This window comes from Telmatherina bonti (genome assembly GCF_933228915.1).
Source record: "Telmatherina bonti genome assembly, chromosome: 21".
Classification (NCBI taxonomy): domain Eukaryota; kingdom Metazoa; phylum Chordata; class Actinopteri; order Atheriniformes; family Telmatherinidae; genus Telmatherina; species Telmatherina bonti.
In genome coordinates this window covers 24,308,950-24,321,615 of record NC_136630.1, presented here as the reverse complement: position 1 = coordinate 24,321,615, position 12,666 = coordinate 24,308,950, and the positions used below count along the sequence as shown (strand labels likewise).

General features: G+C 38.7%; 1 protein-coding gene across 4 annotated transcripts in view; it reads right to left on the bottom strand.

Moving 5' to 3' along the window:
- The window catches only part of spata20 (spermatogenesis associated 20), a 110,844-nt gene that overhangs the window by 75,367 nt on the left and 22,811 nt on the right, over nucleotides 1-12,666 (bottom strand). For all 4 annotated transcript variants that reach the window (XM_079260457.1, XM_079260458.1, XM_079260456.1 and 1 more), the window contains exons 14-15: nucleotides 6,091-6,290; nucleotides 698-778 (exon numbers count right to left, since the gene is read on the bottom strand). In XM_079260457.1, the coding sequence (XP_079116583.1) occupies nucleotides 698-778; nucleotides 6,091-6,290 (281 nt within the window). The remainder of the gene's footprint in view (nucleotides 1-697; nucleotides 779-6,090; nucleotides 6,291-12,666) is intronic.

Here is a 12,666-nt window from a genome sequence, read left to right as displayed (position 1 = left end):
TGACTGGTGGGATTGACATTAGTAAACCAGATGTGAAGCTGTGTGAGAAGCACAGGAGTGCTGTTCACTCTCATCTTTATCACATACATGTTGGATGTCAGACGGCACCAGAATGAAAAAAAAAAAAAGGATTTGGAGCCAACTCTTTATGTAATTGAGTAAATTCCGTCGGAAATGTAGAGAAACTGTTTAAAGTTTGAGGCTAAAAGTGTTAAACGTGGCTGTAAATAGCAGAAATGGTCGCCTGATACAGAATGTAAATCTGACTCAGACTGACAGCTGTCCACTTCTTCACAAACCGTCCGTGTCAGGGCTCGCAGGAAAACTCTCACTCGCTAAAGCACAACTGCAGCGCTACCATGGAAACCCAGTAGGCATTCAGATGTCAGGAAAGGGCTCTGAGGTCAACGCATGCCTGAAAAGAGATAGCTGGGAAGTTATTACACTGAGGAGAGGGAAGGAGAGAAGCTCAGGCTGACCTTTAAAGAGCCACACTTAAACTAGCTAAAACCCCAGGCACTGTTCCGGTTCAGTCGCATTCTCTATCTGTGGATGTTTATGTGTCGGTGTGTGCATGTTGCAAAGGTTACTGCAAATCCGCCACCTCTTTAAAGGTACTGCGGCCGTGGTTGATCATTAGGGACTGATGACATATTAGTCAAAATGATGAGACGCTCCCACTCCGACGAATACTTACCTTATAGGGAAGGAAGAGGGAGTTGACTGCTGATAGGAGGCTGGCGGTGTCTGAGGCATCCTTACAGCCACAGATCACAACCTGAAAAAGAAAGAGGAAAAAGAAATTTAACAATCAGGGAAGGGAAAATATAATGAGATGGAGGAGTGTGAATGGAGTGAAATAGGAGGGGAAAGGTGAGGGAAGACGTGGAGGTCAGAGCTGTATTTGTAGCTTTAACAAGGGAGGCAGGTGTTTTCTCTAAGACTGCATCGCTTCACTTTGCTCGTTACCATCACCCCGTCTCCTGACTCATCTTCTGAGGGTCATGTTTGATGGACAGAAAGCTAACTAACACTCTGTCCTTCCTTTCTCTGTTCCTCTGATTGTACTTTCACACCAAAACTTTTCTTTGGGTGACCAAGAAACTTTGTTTTGCTGTAGCGCTAGTTTCGGTTGGTTTCGGGCTAAACGAAGGGCGTTAATATTTCAACACTTATTATATAACCGAGGCTCAACAGCTCAGATGGCCCATTAAATGCAAGTGGGCTTTAAAAACAGAGAAAAATCTTGAATGTCTGTGTATCCAGGGATTAAATTAGCATCCAAATAGGAAGCCATGTCCTCAGATGACCTATTTAAGTTAAAATGAGGTGGATAAATGTGGATTAACTTTTTAAATCTACTTTTCTGAGCAGGGAATTCCATGTGCCATCAAACTTTATATCTACCTGTTGCAGCAGAAGCAATTGCCAGTGTGTTTTTCTCTCTCTCTCTCTCTCTTTTGGAGTTAAAGTTTGGTACTTATGTCATCCAGATGGGACAAAAAAAAAAATGTGGAAGAGGGTTTAGCCATTTCTGAGTCAGAAAATGTGGCATTTCACGCTGAAATATACTCATTTAGAAGTAAACCAAACGATCAAGTTATACCTTGAATAGTTACCCCAAATATAACACAACGGAATCCCGGTGAAGGGTTTGGAGTCCTTCATTCAACGGTCAGAAAGATTATTTACAAATGGAGAATAGTCAAGACAGATGACGTCTTCCCAGGAGAGGATACACCAGCAAATTCAAGCAAGGTCAAACCGCGATTGATAAGAGAAGCTTTAAAAAAAATTCCCGAAAGCTACATCTCAGACTCTTCAGGCCTCAAGGTAGGAACGTAGATCGACCGGTAAATCTAGATCTTTGCCTTTTGGCTCAACTCCTTCACCACGACACACTGAAGCAGAGTCTGCATCACTGGAGATGCCATGCTGATCGGACCTGTCAATCTCACGCTCCATCCTTCCATCACTTGTGAACAATACCCTGAGATACATTAACTCCTCCACTTGGGGCAGGAGTCTCACCACCAACCCGGAGAAGACACGCCATCCGGCTGAGGACAATGGTTGTGGTTGTGTTATTAAAATTTAAATAATCCAATAGTGAATCATAAACTAAATCTTTTATTGTGTGTGTTTCCTGTCATTTCCTTTCCTTAAATCTCGCCAATGCTCGGTGAGTTATTCGGATATATACACCATGAAAAGGTTGCCCTTGTTGCTGCCTTCCAATATCAGCTTCTCAATCCGAGATGATGCCAAATTTGGATTTTTTTCATTCATCACTCGATTACATTCGCCAGCAAAAGACTACAAAGTCAAGTTAATTCATTTTTTATCTTTTCTTTATAGTGCCAAGTCACAACAGAAACTATTTTAAGTCTAATTTCCTTTAAAATGGGGTTTATACTTCAACCTTATAGTAAAACAAAATAAAAAACAAACTAAATGATACAATGATATTTACATGATTTACATCAGCTATAGCTGTTGCATGTCATAGCTGCTCTGTGTCCATGGTGGAGTTACAAGTTGATGAATATCAGACAAAAATCTGTTTTTTGTTGGTTTTTTTTTCATTCTTCCAGGGAGGTGAAGTTGGAAACACTCGCTCCAGTGAAGAGCATCTGAAGTTTCTCTTGCTCCAAACCTCAAGTCCATCGCAGGAACAGGTACAGCTTGAATTGAATCTTCCCTCATAGTAATTCCTAAGACGTATAATGCTTAAAGACCCACTCTGTAACTTTTCAATTTTTAAAATATGCATTCATGACCCGCTGCTAAAAAAACAAAAAACTCACAATACAATTTCCGAACCGGGACACAATGTGATGTTTCGCTTTAAGAAAGAAAGAAACAAAAGAAGATTAATAGAAAGAAAGGGACAAAACAAGTCATCAAAATATTGTCTTTTGCTGGCTGAAAAGAGAAAATATGTAAGGTAGGATGCAAGATGGATGCCAAATTAGCTATCGATAGGTGGCGACCGATGGCGAAAATGACAAAAGTTCTGTAGTGTGTCTTTAAAATAGAGTTAATATTCTTTGTAAGTTTTATTACACGTTATAACACATTATCTGAGCTCTAAATTCTGAGAATATTTTGAAAAACTCCACTGCTTGAAATGATCTTCACCTAGACATTTAAAAAAAGAAGGCTAAACGTCTTGTTGTCATGTTAAACTTTAGCATTTAACTAGTTCATTGAGGCCTGGAGAGGCTGAGATGTAGCCATGTTTCAAGTTTCTCTGATCAATCACAATCTGAAGAGAACAAAACATGTTAATGCGTAAAAAAATAATGCAATTTCTCATGTCACATTATAAAGCTGAATTTAGCATCGTCTCGGTGAGGAGAAGTAGATTTTCGGCATATGGGTGCTTAGTCACGGTGGTTAATATAATCTACCAAAAAGCACTTTATCCTCCTTCTTTTCAAAGATTCTGACAGTTTTCAAGCCTTACATTTAGAGGAAGGCTGCAAGATGATCCATTTGATATTTCACACAATTAACCGTTCAGTCGTGGGGGTTGTGGGGGGGCTGTCAGGCTGTGTTTGGGAAATTTAAATGTCACAATAACCATTCATTAGTCACATTAAAGACGAACTGCTCCAACCAGCTGCAGTTAAGAAGTTTATCAATCCAAAAATATTGTGATTTATTCTTTTTTAGGTACTTCAGATGCAGTGAAAGTTAAATGAAAATTGTTCAATTCCTATAAAGTTTATTCACAGGTCATGTACTTGTGAATTCCTGTGATATATATTGTGTCCATTGGAATTCATTAAAACATGTTCACTCTTCGGCATCGTTGGTGAACAGATGTGATTCAGTACAATCAATATGCAGATCTGCAATTTTTAAACCGTTTCTTACTCAGCCTTCTGTTCTGCTGCTGTTCATTGTTTTGTTCACTTTTTGTTCATCGGTAAAGACATCTTTTATGTTTGCACCATTTGTCATTCAAGCAGAAACCCGTCCAGCTTTCAGTAGGCGGACATGAAAATTTGTTCAGGTAAACACGCCCACTGCACAAACTCATGACAGACAGAGTGAAAACAAATGTCCTTTGATTCACACAGACTACTTTGACTGCTTGTCAACATTAATAACAAAGTATAACAAGAATATTCAAAACAAGCCAGCAGGGTGTTTTATCCCAAACTGCATTTCTTCTATGAATGTAGTTGTTACATTTAACAGGGCTTTTTATTCAATTTTTCCATTTTTAATAGTCGTCTGTACATTTTTTTTTCTTTTCCATTTTTTGAGTGTGTTATTTAACTGATGTAACTTAAAGCTGTACACTAAGAGTAAGCGAGACACTGACACACTTATCCACACCACCAGGATTGACAACAGGTACATCAGAATGTCATTCGGTATGGAAAAATGTGGCCGAATGGTAACAAGAGAGGGAAGGTAGTATATACGGAGGGCCTTGCTCTCCCAGAGGGCAGGATAACAGATGTGGAGACCTACAAGTAGCTTGGCATACCACAAGCACGACACAACCATGAAGAGGAAAGTTGGCACAACCAAATACTTGCAACAAGTAAGGAAAGGCAAGGCAAATTTATTTATATAGCACAATTCAACAACTGTGATTCAAGGCAGTGTAAGGCAAGTACCGAGAAGTCAGCTCAATGGCAAGAACAAGTTTCAGGCCTTTAACAGGCATGCCCTGCCAGTGATCAGACACCCTGCTGGGATAATAAGCTGACCAAAGGAAAAAGTTCAGACCACAGATGTTGATACTTGAAAACTGTTCACCATGCATGATGCCACCCAAGTCTGGTGCCCAGCGACTGTATGCTAAGTACAAAGAAGCAGGCAGACTAGTGAGCATCAGGGCCACTATCCAAGATGAAACATCCAAGCTCTTTGAATACATCAGGAAGAGGGCCCAAAGGGATGTAGGACTTTGTGAGTATCTCAGGCACTGAAATCTGGAGGATAATGAAATGGAGGGACAATCATGAGAGGAAAAGCCCCTGCATGGGATGTACCACCAACAGATCACTGAAGTGGCCAATACGGACAAGTTCTACTAATGGCTAAAGAGGGCTGGACTGAAGGACAGCACAGAGGCGCTAATCATGGCAGCACAGAAGCAAGCCTTGAGTACCAGGGCCATCAAGACTCAGATCTACCACACCAGGTAGGACTCTAGGTGCAGATTGTGCAAAGAAAGCTCTGAAACCATAATGCACCTCACAGCAGGGTACACGATACTGGCAGGCAAAGAATACATGGAGCGCCATAACCAAGTAGCCAGCAAAGTGAAAGACAGAAATATCTGTGCAGAATATGGACTGGAGACCTCTAAGTCCCAATAGGCGACACCTCCCAAGTTGGTGGAGAATGAGAGGCTAAGATCCTGTGGGACTCCCAGATACAGACTAAAAAGATAGGTGGCCAATAAACCCCCAACACTGGGGGGTCATGTCCCCCATGCTGGACAAGTGGCTCCAACAGATATCTGGAGAAATATCCAACATCTCCATTTCTGATGTTTGATCAGACATCAGACATCAGTCCTTGGAACAGCTAAGATACTGCATAGAAGCCTTAAGTTCCTGGGACTTTAATAAGGGACCCAAGCTTAAGATAAACAGCCACTCATCCTCCCCAAAGGAGATGGGAGGTTGAGTGAGGAAAGAGTGTTTAATATATATGTATTGTCTTTTTTAAATTTTATAAATTCATTTTATTTTGGTGTAATAGTTTTGTTAGTTGAATATTTTTATTTAAATTCCCAGTGTTTTTGTTTCCTCAATGCAATTTGTTCGGGTTAGGACAGTGCTGGTCATAGCATTATTTTATGTTTATGTATGTGTGTGTGGTTCTATTTATACATGGCTATTTGCCATGTATCGGTTTGTAGGCGTGACTTGGTGGTTTGTGGTCTGGGTTAAGATGTGTCTGTTTCTATTGTTTATAAATGTAAACCACTTTGTATTCCAATTTGTTTTGTACAAAAAGTGCTTCATGAATAAAGTTCGACTTATTTATACTAAACTGAGTAGAAAACATATAAATAACCAGTATGCAGTGGATTCATGTGCTGGAGGTTCAGTTCACCTGTTTAAGTGTGTAGTGCTGGGCCATCAGAGCCCGAACCATTTCAGGCAGGGCTATGGGAACTCTGTTCAGGCGATCAGAAAACGCTGCCAGCAGCTGCTGGGACTTCAGAAGCCACTCCTGTCTTGCAGTATACTGGGAAAGACGCAAAAGGTTGGAAGCTGACACAGAGTTAGCACTGGGCTCTGCTCCATCTTGATCTGCAACACACACACACACACACACACACAAACACACACAAAACAGATCCACTGGGATTTAACATTTGTTGGATAAAAAAATGTACTTGAAAGCAGACAACATCTAATTTCTGGGGATCGCCAATTCAATTCAGTATCAGATCAGGGGCTTCTTTCGATTAATTATTTAAATTTTTGGTTTGTTACATCAGCCACAACATTATCGGTCAAAGCAAGTTTATTTGAATGCCACATTTAAAAGTCCTTTACATAATGTTCAAGCAAAATATGGTACAAAGAAAGAGTTAAAAAGTAGTCAAATGCAGCAACAGATCGCAAAAATCATATAAAAGTCATAATAAAATCATAAACTAAATGAAAATGATTAAAAGCAAATTTAGTTCAAAGTTACCGTGCTGACTTCACACATTGGTGCATAAGAAAAGAAATGTTTTAACCACGATTTAAAAGTTTCTCCATTTGGTGAAAGTTTAATCTCCACTGGTAGTTTGTAGTTTAATGGTTGATTAGGATATTTGACGTCTCACAAATAAAGTCATTGCAACTCACGAATATCACTGAATCTATGGAAATTGGTCCCATATGAGTCGGCAACACAGGAGCACAATGATGCGCAAAGGCAGTAGTTCAAAAATGTTATGTTGCAGTTCATTTGATAGTTATTGTTGGATATCATATACTGATTTTAAAGTTTTATTACTTGAGTTTATTTTTGTATTTTACTTTCAGATTTTTTAAACAATGGCAGAGAAAAGAAAAAAAAAGTTTTAAATATCTTAATTGTCTATAAACGCACATATATATATATAGATATAAATTATAACATGATTATTTTGTGATTTATTAATTACTTATTGATGTTTTTAAATTCTATTTTCTTCTTTTTGTTTTTGTTTTTAATAGCGTTGATCTATCAGTAATGCGTATTAGGGATACACTTATACTCCTGCGTTTACATTAAAACAAGTGCAAATATGAGTACAAATGAATCCCATTTCACTTCACCAGTAAGGAGTGCGAATCAAAATGTCAGATGCGTTGACTTAGTGGTTAACTGTGTGAAATATCAAATGGGTCGTTCTGCAGCCAATCCTCTAAGGACTGAAAAATCTCGAAATCTTCATGAATAAAAAGGATGAAGTGGTTTTTTGGTGAATTTTTTTGTGCTGTATATTCCAAATTCAGATCAGTATCAGGTTCTGTAGTACCGGAACACTTTTATGAACAGCTAACAAGTACATCAGTATCTGGCCGATACTGGCATCAGTATCAGTGTATTTTTAGTGTAGTGTGTATTATGTAGATGTGTGCAATGGGAAAATGCAAGTATAAGACTGAGACTAAATTTTGGCAGAAGTGTAGTATTAGATCACCTGATCAGTTTCGGTGTCTTGTTCTCTAGAAAGTTGCAGAACATCTAAAGGAAACTGGAGAGTTAGGAGATAATAATGTTAAATAGAAAGAGTAGCTAAACCTTAATTTTCAAATCTTTCTAAAGAAGGAAAACATTAACATACACCTACTTTACCGATTACTGTTAGACGAGTTAGCATTGATACAGTCAATCTTTAATTAATAAAGAAAGAAAACTATATGTTTGGTGTATTTACAGTATTATGCTCCAAGTCCTACATCACAAAAGCATCAAATCTTATATCAATAATACTATACAGAAACGACCATATTGGGTACCACGGATAGGAGACGATGAGGAAAAGTCATAAAACCATAATTGCTTTTACATCATTGTTTGCATGTAGAGTAATATTACTACACTGGAAATTAAATAGTCCACCACAAGTGTGTCTTTGGTTTAGTGATACAATTCATACAATTAGTGAAGATAAAAACCACTTCCAGGGTGATCGGGAACCATTTTTTCCATGTGGGACTCATAACTGTCATACTTGGTTAAACTTAAAAATGCTCCCATTGTTTAGCAGCTTCTCTTGCGTATATACATTTATAATTCTGATATATATGTATCAATGTGAGCCATATGCAATGTGTAGTGCACAGATTTAAACTCCCTTTGGGATTTTTCTGATGAAATTTATCTAGCTTTTTGCATGAATTGATGGATATCCCACATGACACTGATAGGAGGATTGTTCCTTTCCATCTGTCCCTATCTACATGCCTTGTAACATAAAAACTTGTTTTCAAAAAATCATTATTCCTCTTACTGAAAAGATTAGCCACCAACTTTGGACCTCTTGGACCAGTGTTCTGCTGGTTTTAGATGTTTCCCTAAACAACAGGCGCTGTTAAGTCGTTACACCTGTATGAACTTGAATCCCAGAGATATTCACACAGTATAAACGGCTTAAGGTGACATTCAACAGTTGAATTATTCCGATGCTCTGCTGTGTCCTGCTCACATCTCTGTGTTTCTAAATATCGCTGCAGTTATGAAACCTCGTTAATTTCAGTTTAACATTCATCGTTCATCAGTTTTATTTAATGGATCAAGCATCAGACAAACAAGCTCTACTGTGTGATAACAAAGATGATTATACTTGCTTGAAATGAATTCACTGAGTAATTATCAGTCAGTGAGAATCAGTCATTATCTTCCCGCAGTAGTTTATGTGAGCAGGCAGGTGGACGATAACCAGGACGCAAAAGCTGGAAAATCAGATGCTCTGCCTCCATTTCTCTCTCACTGAAAAAACCATCCAGTGTATCGGGGTGTGTGTGTGTGTGTGTGTGTGTATGTGTGGAGGGTGTGATGCGCTGAAACAAGGAAGGATGATCTCATGACTAAGCTCTGTTAAGCGATTGCTCCTTATCTTTTATCAGTGTCCAGAGAGCCTGAGGGTGAGCTTCTCATGACCTCTGACCTCTCTGCTCAGCAGTGCCCTGATGTCTGCGTTTCTGAAGACGTCGCTGATTTTCAGCCCAGCTGCCATTTTTGGTCATGAGCTATAAATAGCAACAACAAAGCCAACAAATCGCATGAACTTTACCGTCCGACACGTATTTGATGTTTTCCTTGACAAGCCTGAATTAATCCAGCAGAAACACGTGAAACGCAGAGTGATTTGCTTCTATCTCGCAGGATGTTCTGACTCTGCCCGAGCCCCATGGAGGTTTGAACGTATGCACACATGCATTTAGAGGTTGCCAGGGGAGTCTGTTGAGTCTGTTGCCGTGTCACGTTGCTCTCCTCTTCGGAAGCTCTGAGGAAGGAGGTCACACTCTCACAGCTGGGAGGGAAATCCATGCAGAAATGTCGCTTACACTTTTATCAGTTTCTCAAAGTTTATCAGAATCTCACGTTGGCGTCAAGTCGCCGTGTCCTGAACGTCTTGACTTGTCAAACAGGAGAACATCGGAGAGGACAGCATCGACTCAAGAGACAGAAACTGGACACACACTTAGCGGAATAAAACAAATACGTGCCGGTTTTTTTACCTGACAAACACAAACACGAGAGGAGGAGGTGGGGAGGATTGGCAGGGCTGCGAGATGCAGAGTGGCAGCGCGGTGTGGGTAATCTGTCTTGCACTGACAGGCTGCGCAGCCGGGACGGGCGTCCGCACCGTGGCGGCTGTAGCGTCACTAATGGGCCTCAACCCTGCACGGCGCAGCCACCATAATGGCGCCGTCAATCCTCTCAGATGAGAAAGCTCTGGCGCGTCAGTTCGGATAAAGACACGAGGATGCAGGTTTGATGGCGCGCCAGGACGATGGGTCCCTGTGCGAACACACGTGCGCATACGCGGCCATCATCTCTGATCTGCTACGCAGATGTTACGCGTTATCAAATCAAACCGAAACCGCCACAATCTGACCGAGCCTCGTTCAAACGCAACATGCTTTAGGAAGAAGGCAAAATCAGCTGCCAGAGGCACACAGCTGTGTTGTACCGCTGGAAGAAAAGCACGCAGCTGAGAGGAGATGAGAAAAGGGTCAAATTACAAGAGATGGAAACACTTGAAGCTGGATGGTTGCTGCGAGGCGGCTGGAAAAGCCTTCGACCGAAAAAAAAAAGTCAATTAAAGCAAACTGGAGGCTTTGTTCTGCCTGATTAAAGGTGAACGTCTGCATGTCGACAAGGTGTCCAACTTTCTGACCCACCGGCAGCCGTCAGCTAGAGGAGAGCAATGGCAGCAGTAGACACACTGGACTGCAAATCAGAGTCAGTCGTTTATATTTAGATCCCATTCGCGTCCTCGCTCAGAGCTACGTCAAAACATGGGTTTTGTTTTGCATTAGTTTTAGTTTTTACTCTGCAGGCATCGATCATTTATTAGAAAATGAAAATAACAGCCAGATTTAAACTGATAGAAACTGATTTTTCTTTGATATGTGTAACAACTGGCCACTTCATTAGGTACACCTGTTCAACTGTCTGTTGATTAAAAAATAAAATAAACACGTAGTCATAGAGACGTGGTAAAGACAACTAGACAAAGTTCAAACTGAGCGTCAGAATGGGGAAGAAATGGGATTTGAGTGATTCTGAGTATAAAATGGTCTGAAGAAGAGAAAACCTCCAGTGAGCAGCAGAAGTCTGGAAACCCAGCACCTTGTAGATGTTGGAGGTCAGAGAGGAATGGGATGGAGATGATATAAAGGCAACATGAGCTCAAAAAACCACTGGTTCCTGCCAAGCTATGCAGAATAGCATCTCTGATCTCGTGCTGCAGGATACTATAAAAAACTTACACTGCAGCTTTTGTCACTATGTGTTGTCATTTTCACTGCATGACTGGAGTGGCACTCCTGCCATCATGTTGACAGTTAACCTGCGCTCATCTCACCTCTTTTTGTGCATGTTACAAGTATAGTTCTTCTTATTGCTGTTTTATTGCTTGCTTTTATTGTGCAAGGTCCTGTGTAAATGTTTCGTTTTATCATGTTTCACTTACGACTGCCCACATCAAAGCAGGTGGAGACCAAAATGGACGGACTGCCCATCTGTGTCTGCAGGTTGTAGATGGACTCAACATGTTTATTTACCTGCTACACTGCAGGACCTGCAATGTGACTACTGCATGCACATACAGCGTGATGATGATGCTCAAACGATATATTGTGCAACTCTACTCTGAAAACATATCCAGCATAAATGGGCTACAGCAGCAGATGACCACACTGCGTGCCACTCCGGTCAGCCTAGAACAGGACATGTATCATCTTCTGATGGCTGCTTTCAGCAGGATAAGACACCATGTAACACAGCTCAAATCACCTCCAACTGGTTTCTTAAACGTGACAATTCACTGTCCTTCTTGCATAATTCTAAAGATACCCGGCACTGGAGAGGTGAATGCATAATATAACATAATATAACATGATATAATATAATATAACATATTGCAATGCAACACAACGCAAAGTAAAGTAACGTAATGTAAGAAAATATAATATAATATAATATAATATAATATAATATAATATAATATAATATAATATAATATAAAATAAAATCATATAATATAAAATAATATAATATAATATAATATAATATATAATATAACGTAATATAATATAACAATATATTATAATATAATATAATTTAAAATAAAATCATATAATATAAAATAATATAATATAATATAATATAAAATAAAATCATATAATATAATATAATATAATATAATATAATATAATATAATATAATATAACGTAATATAATATAACAATATATTATAATATAATATAATTAAAAATAAAATCATATAATATAAAATAATATAAAATAATATAATATAATATAATATAATATAATATAATATAATATAATATAATATAATATAATATAATATAATATAATAATGAATAAGTATTTGACTAAGCATTACATAACATAAGCCACATACATTCTAAATTAATCTGGTTTTCAGATCTTAGGAGCTGTACAGGGGCTAAATAGTAATACATTTAACTAAATACTAAAATCTTACATTTAACTGTTTATTCTATGAAACTGATCATGAATTATTGTAACAGTTATCCAGTTTTAGTTCCATATTTTTTATTTCAGTAAGTTCAGATACAGAAAGGTGTATTATGTAGTGTTGATCTTAAAAGATTCACTGCAAGAGTTTCATCAAAATGTTTCTATTAATACACAAAGTTCTGTAAAAAATGTATTCAGTATTTAACAGTTTTTTTTCTACTTTTTTCAGGTTTCAGAATGACCACTGAAGAAAAAAATAAAACTTCTTCACTCACTTCCCATTAGATTCCCAACTGACTCATTCAAGTCTAAATGTAAAAAAATCCATTCCAGCTAGAAAACAGCCAACAAATATTCACCATGCCCTAACTTTGAACTCACTGCTGCTGGTCGGATTCACTCAATGAGTTCAGAAAATTTGGATTTTTTTCACTCAAGTCTTTGGAAATCCAGGGCTGTTCTCTT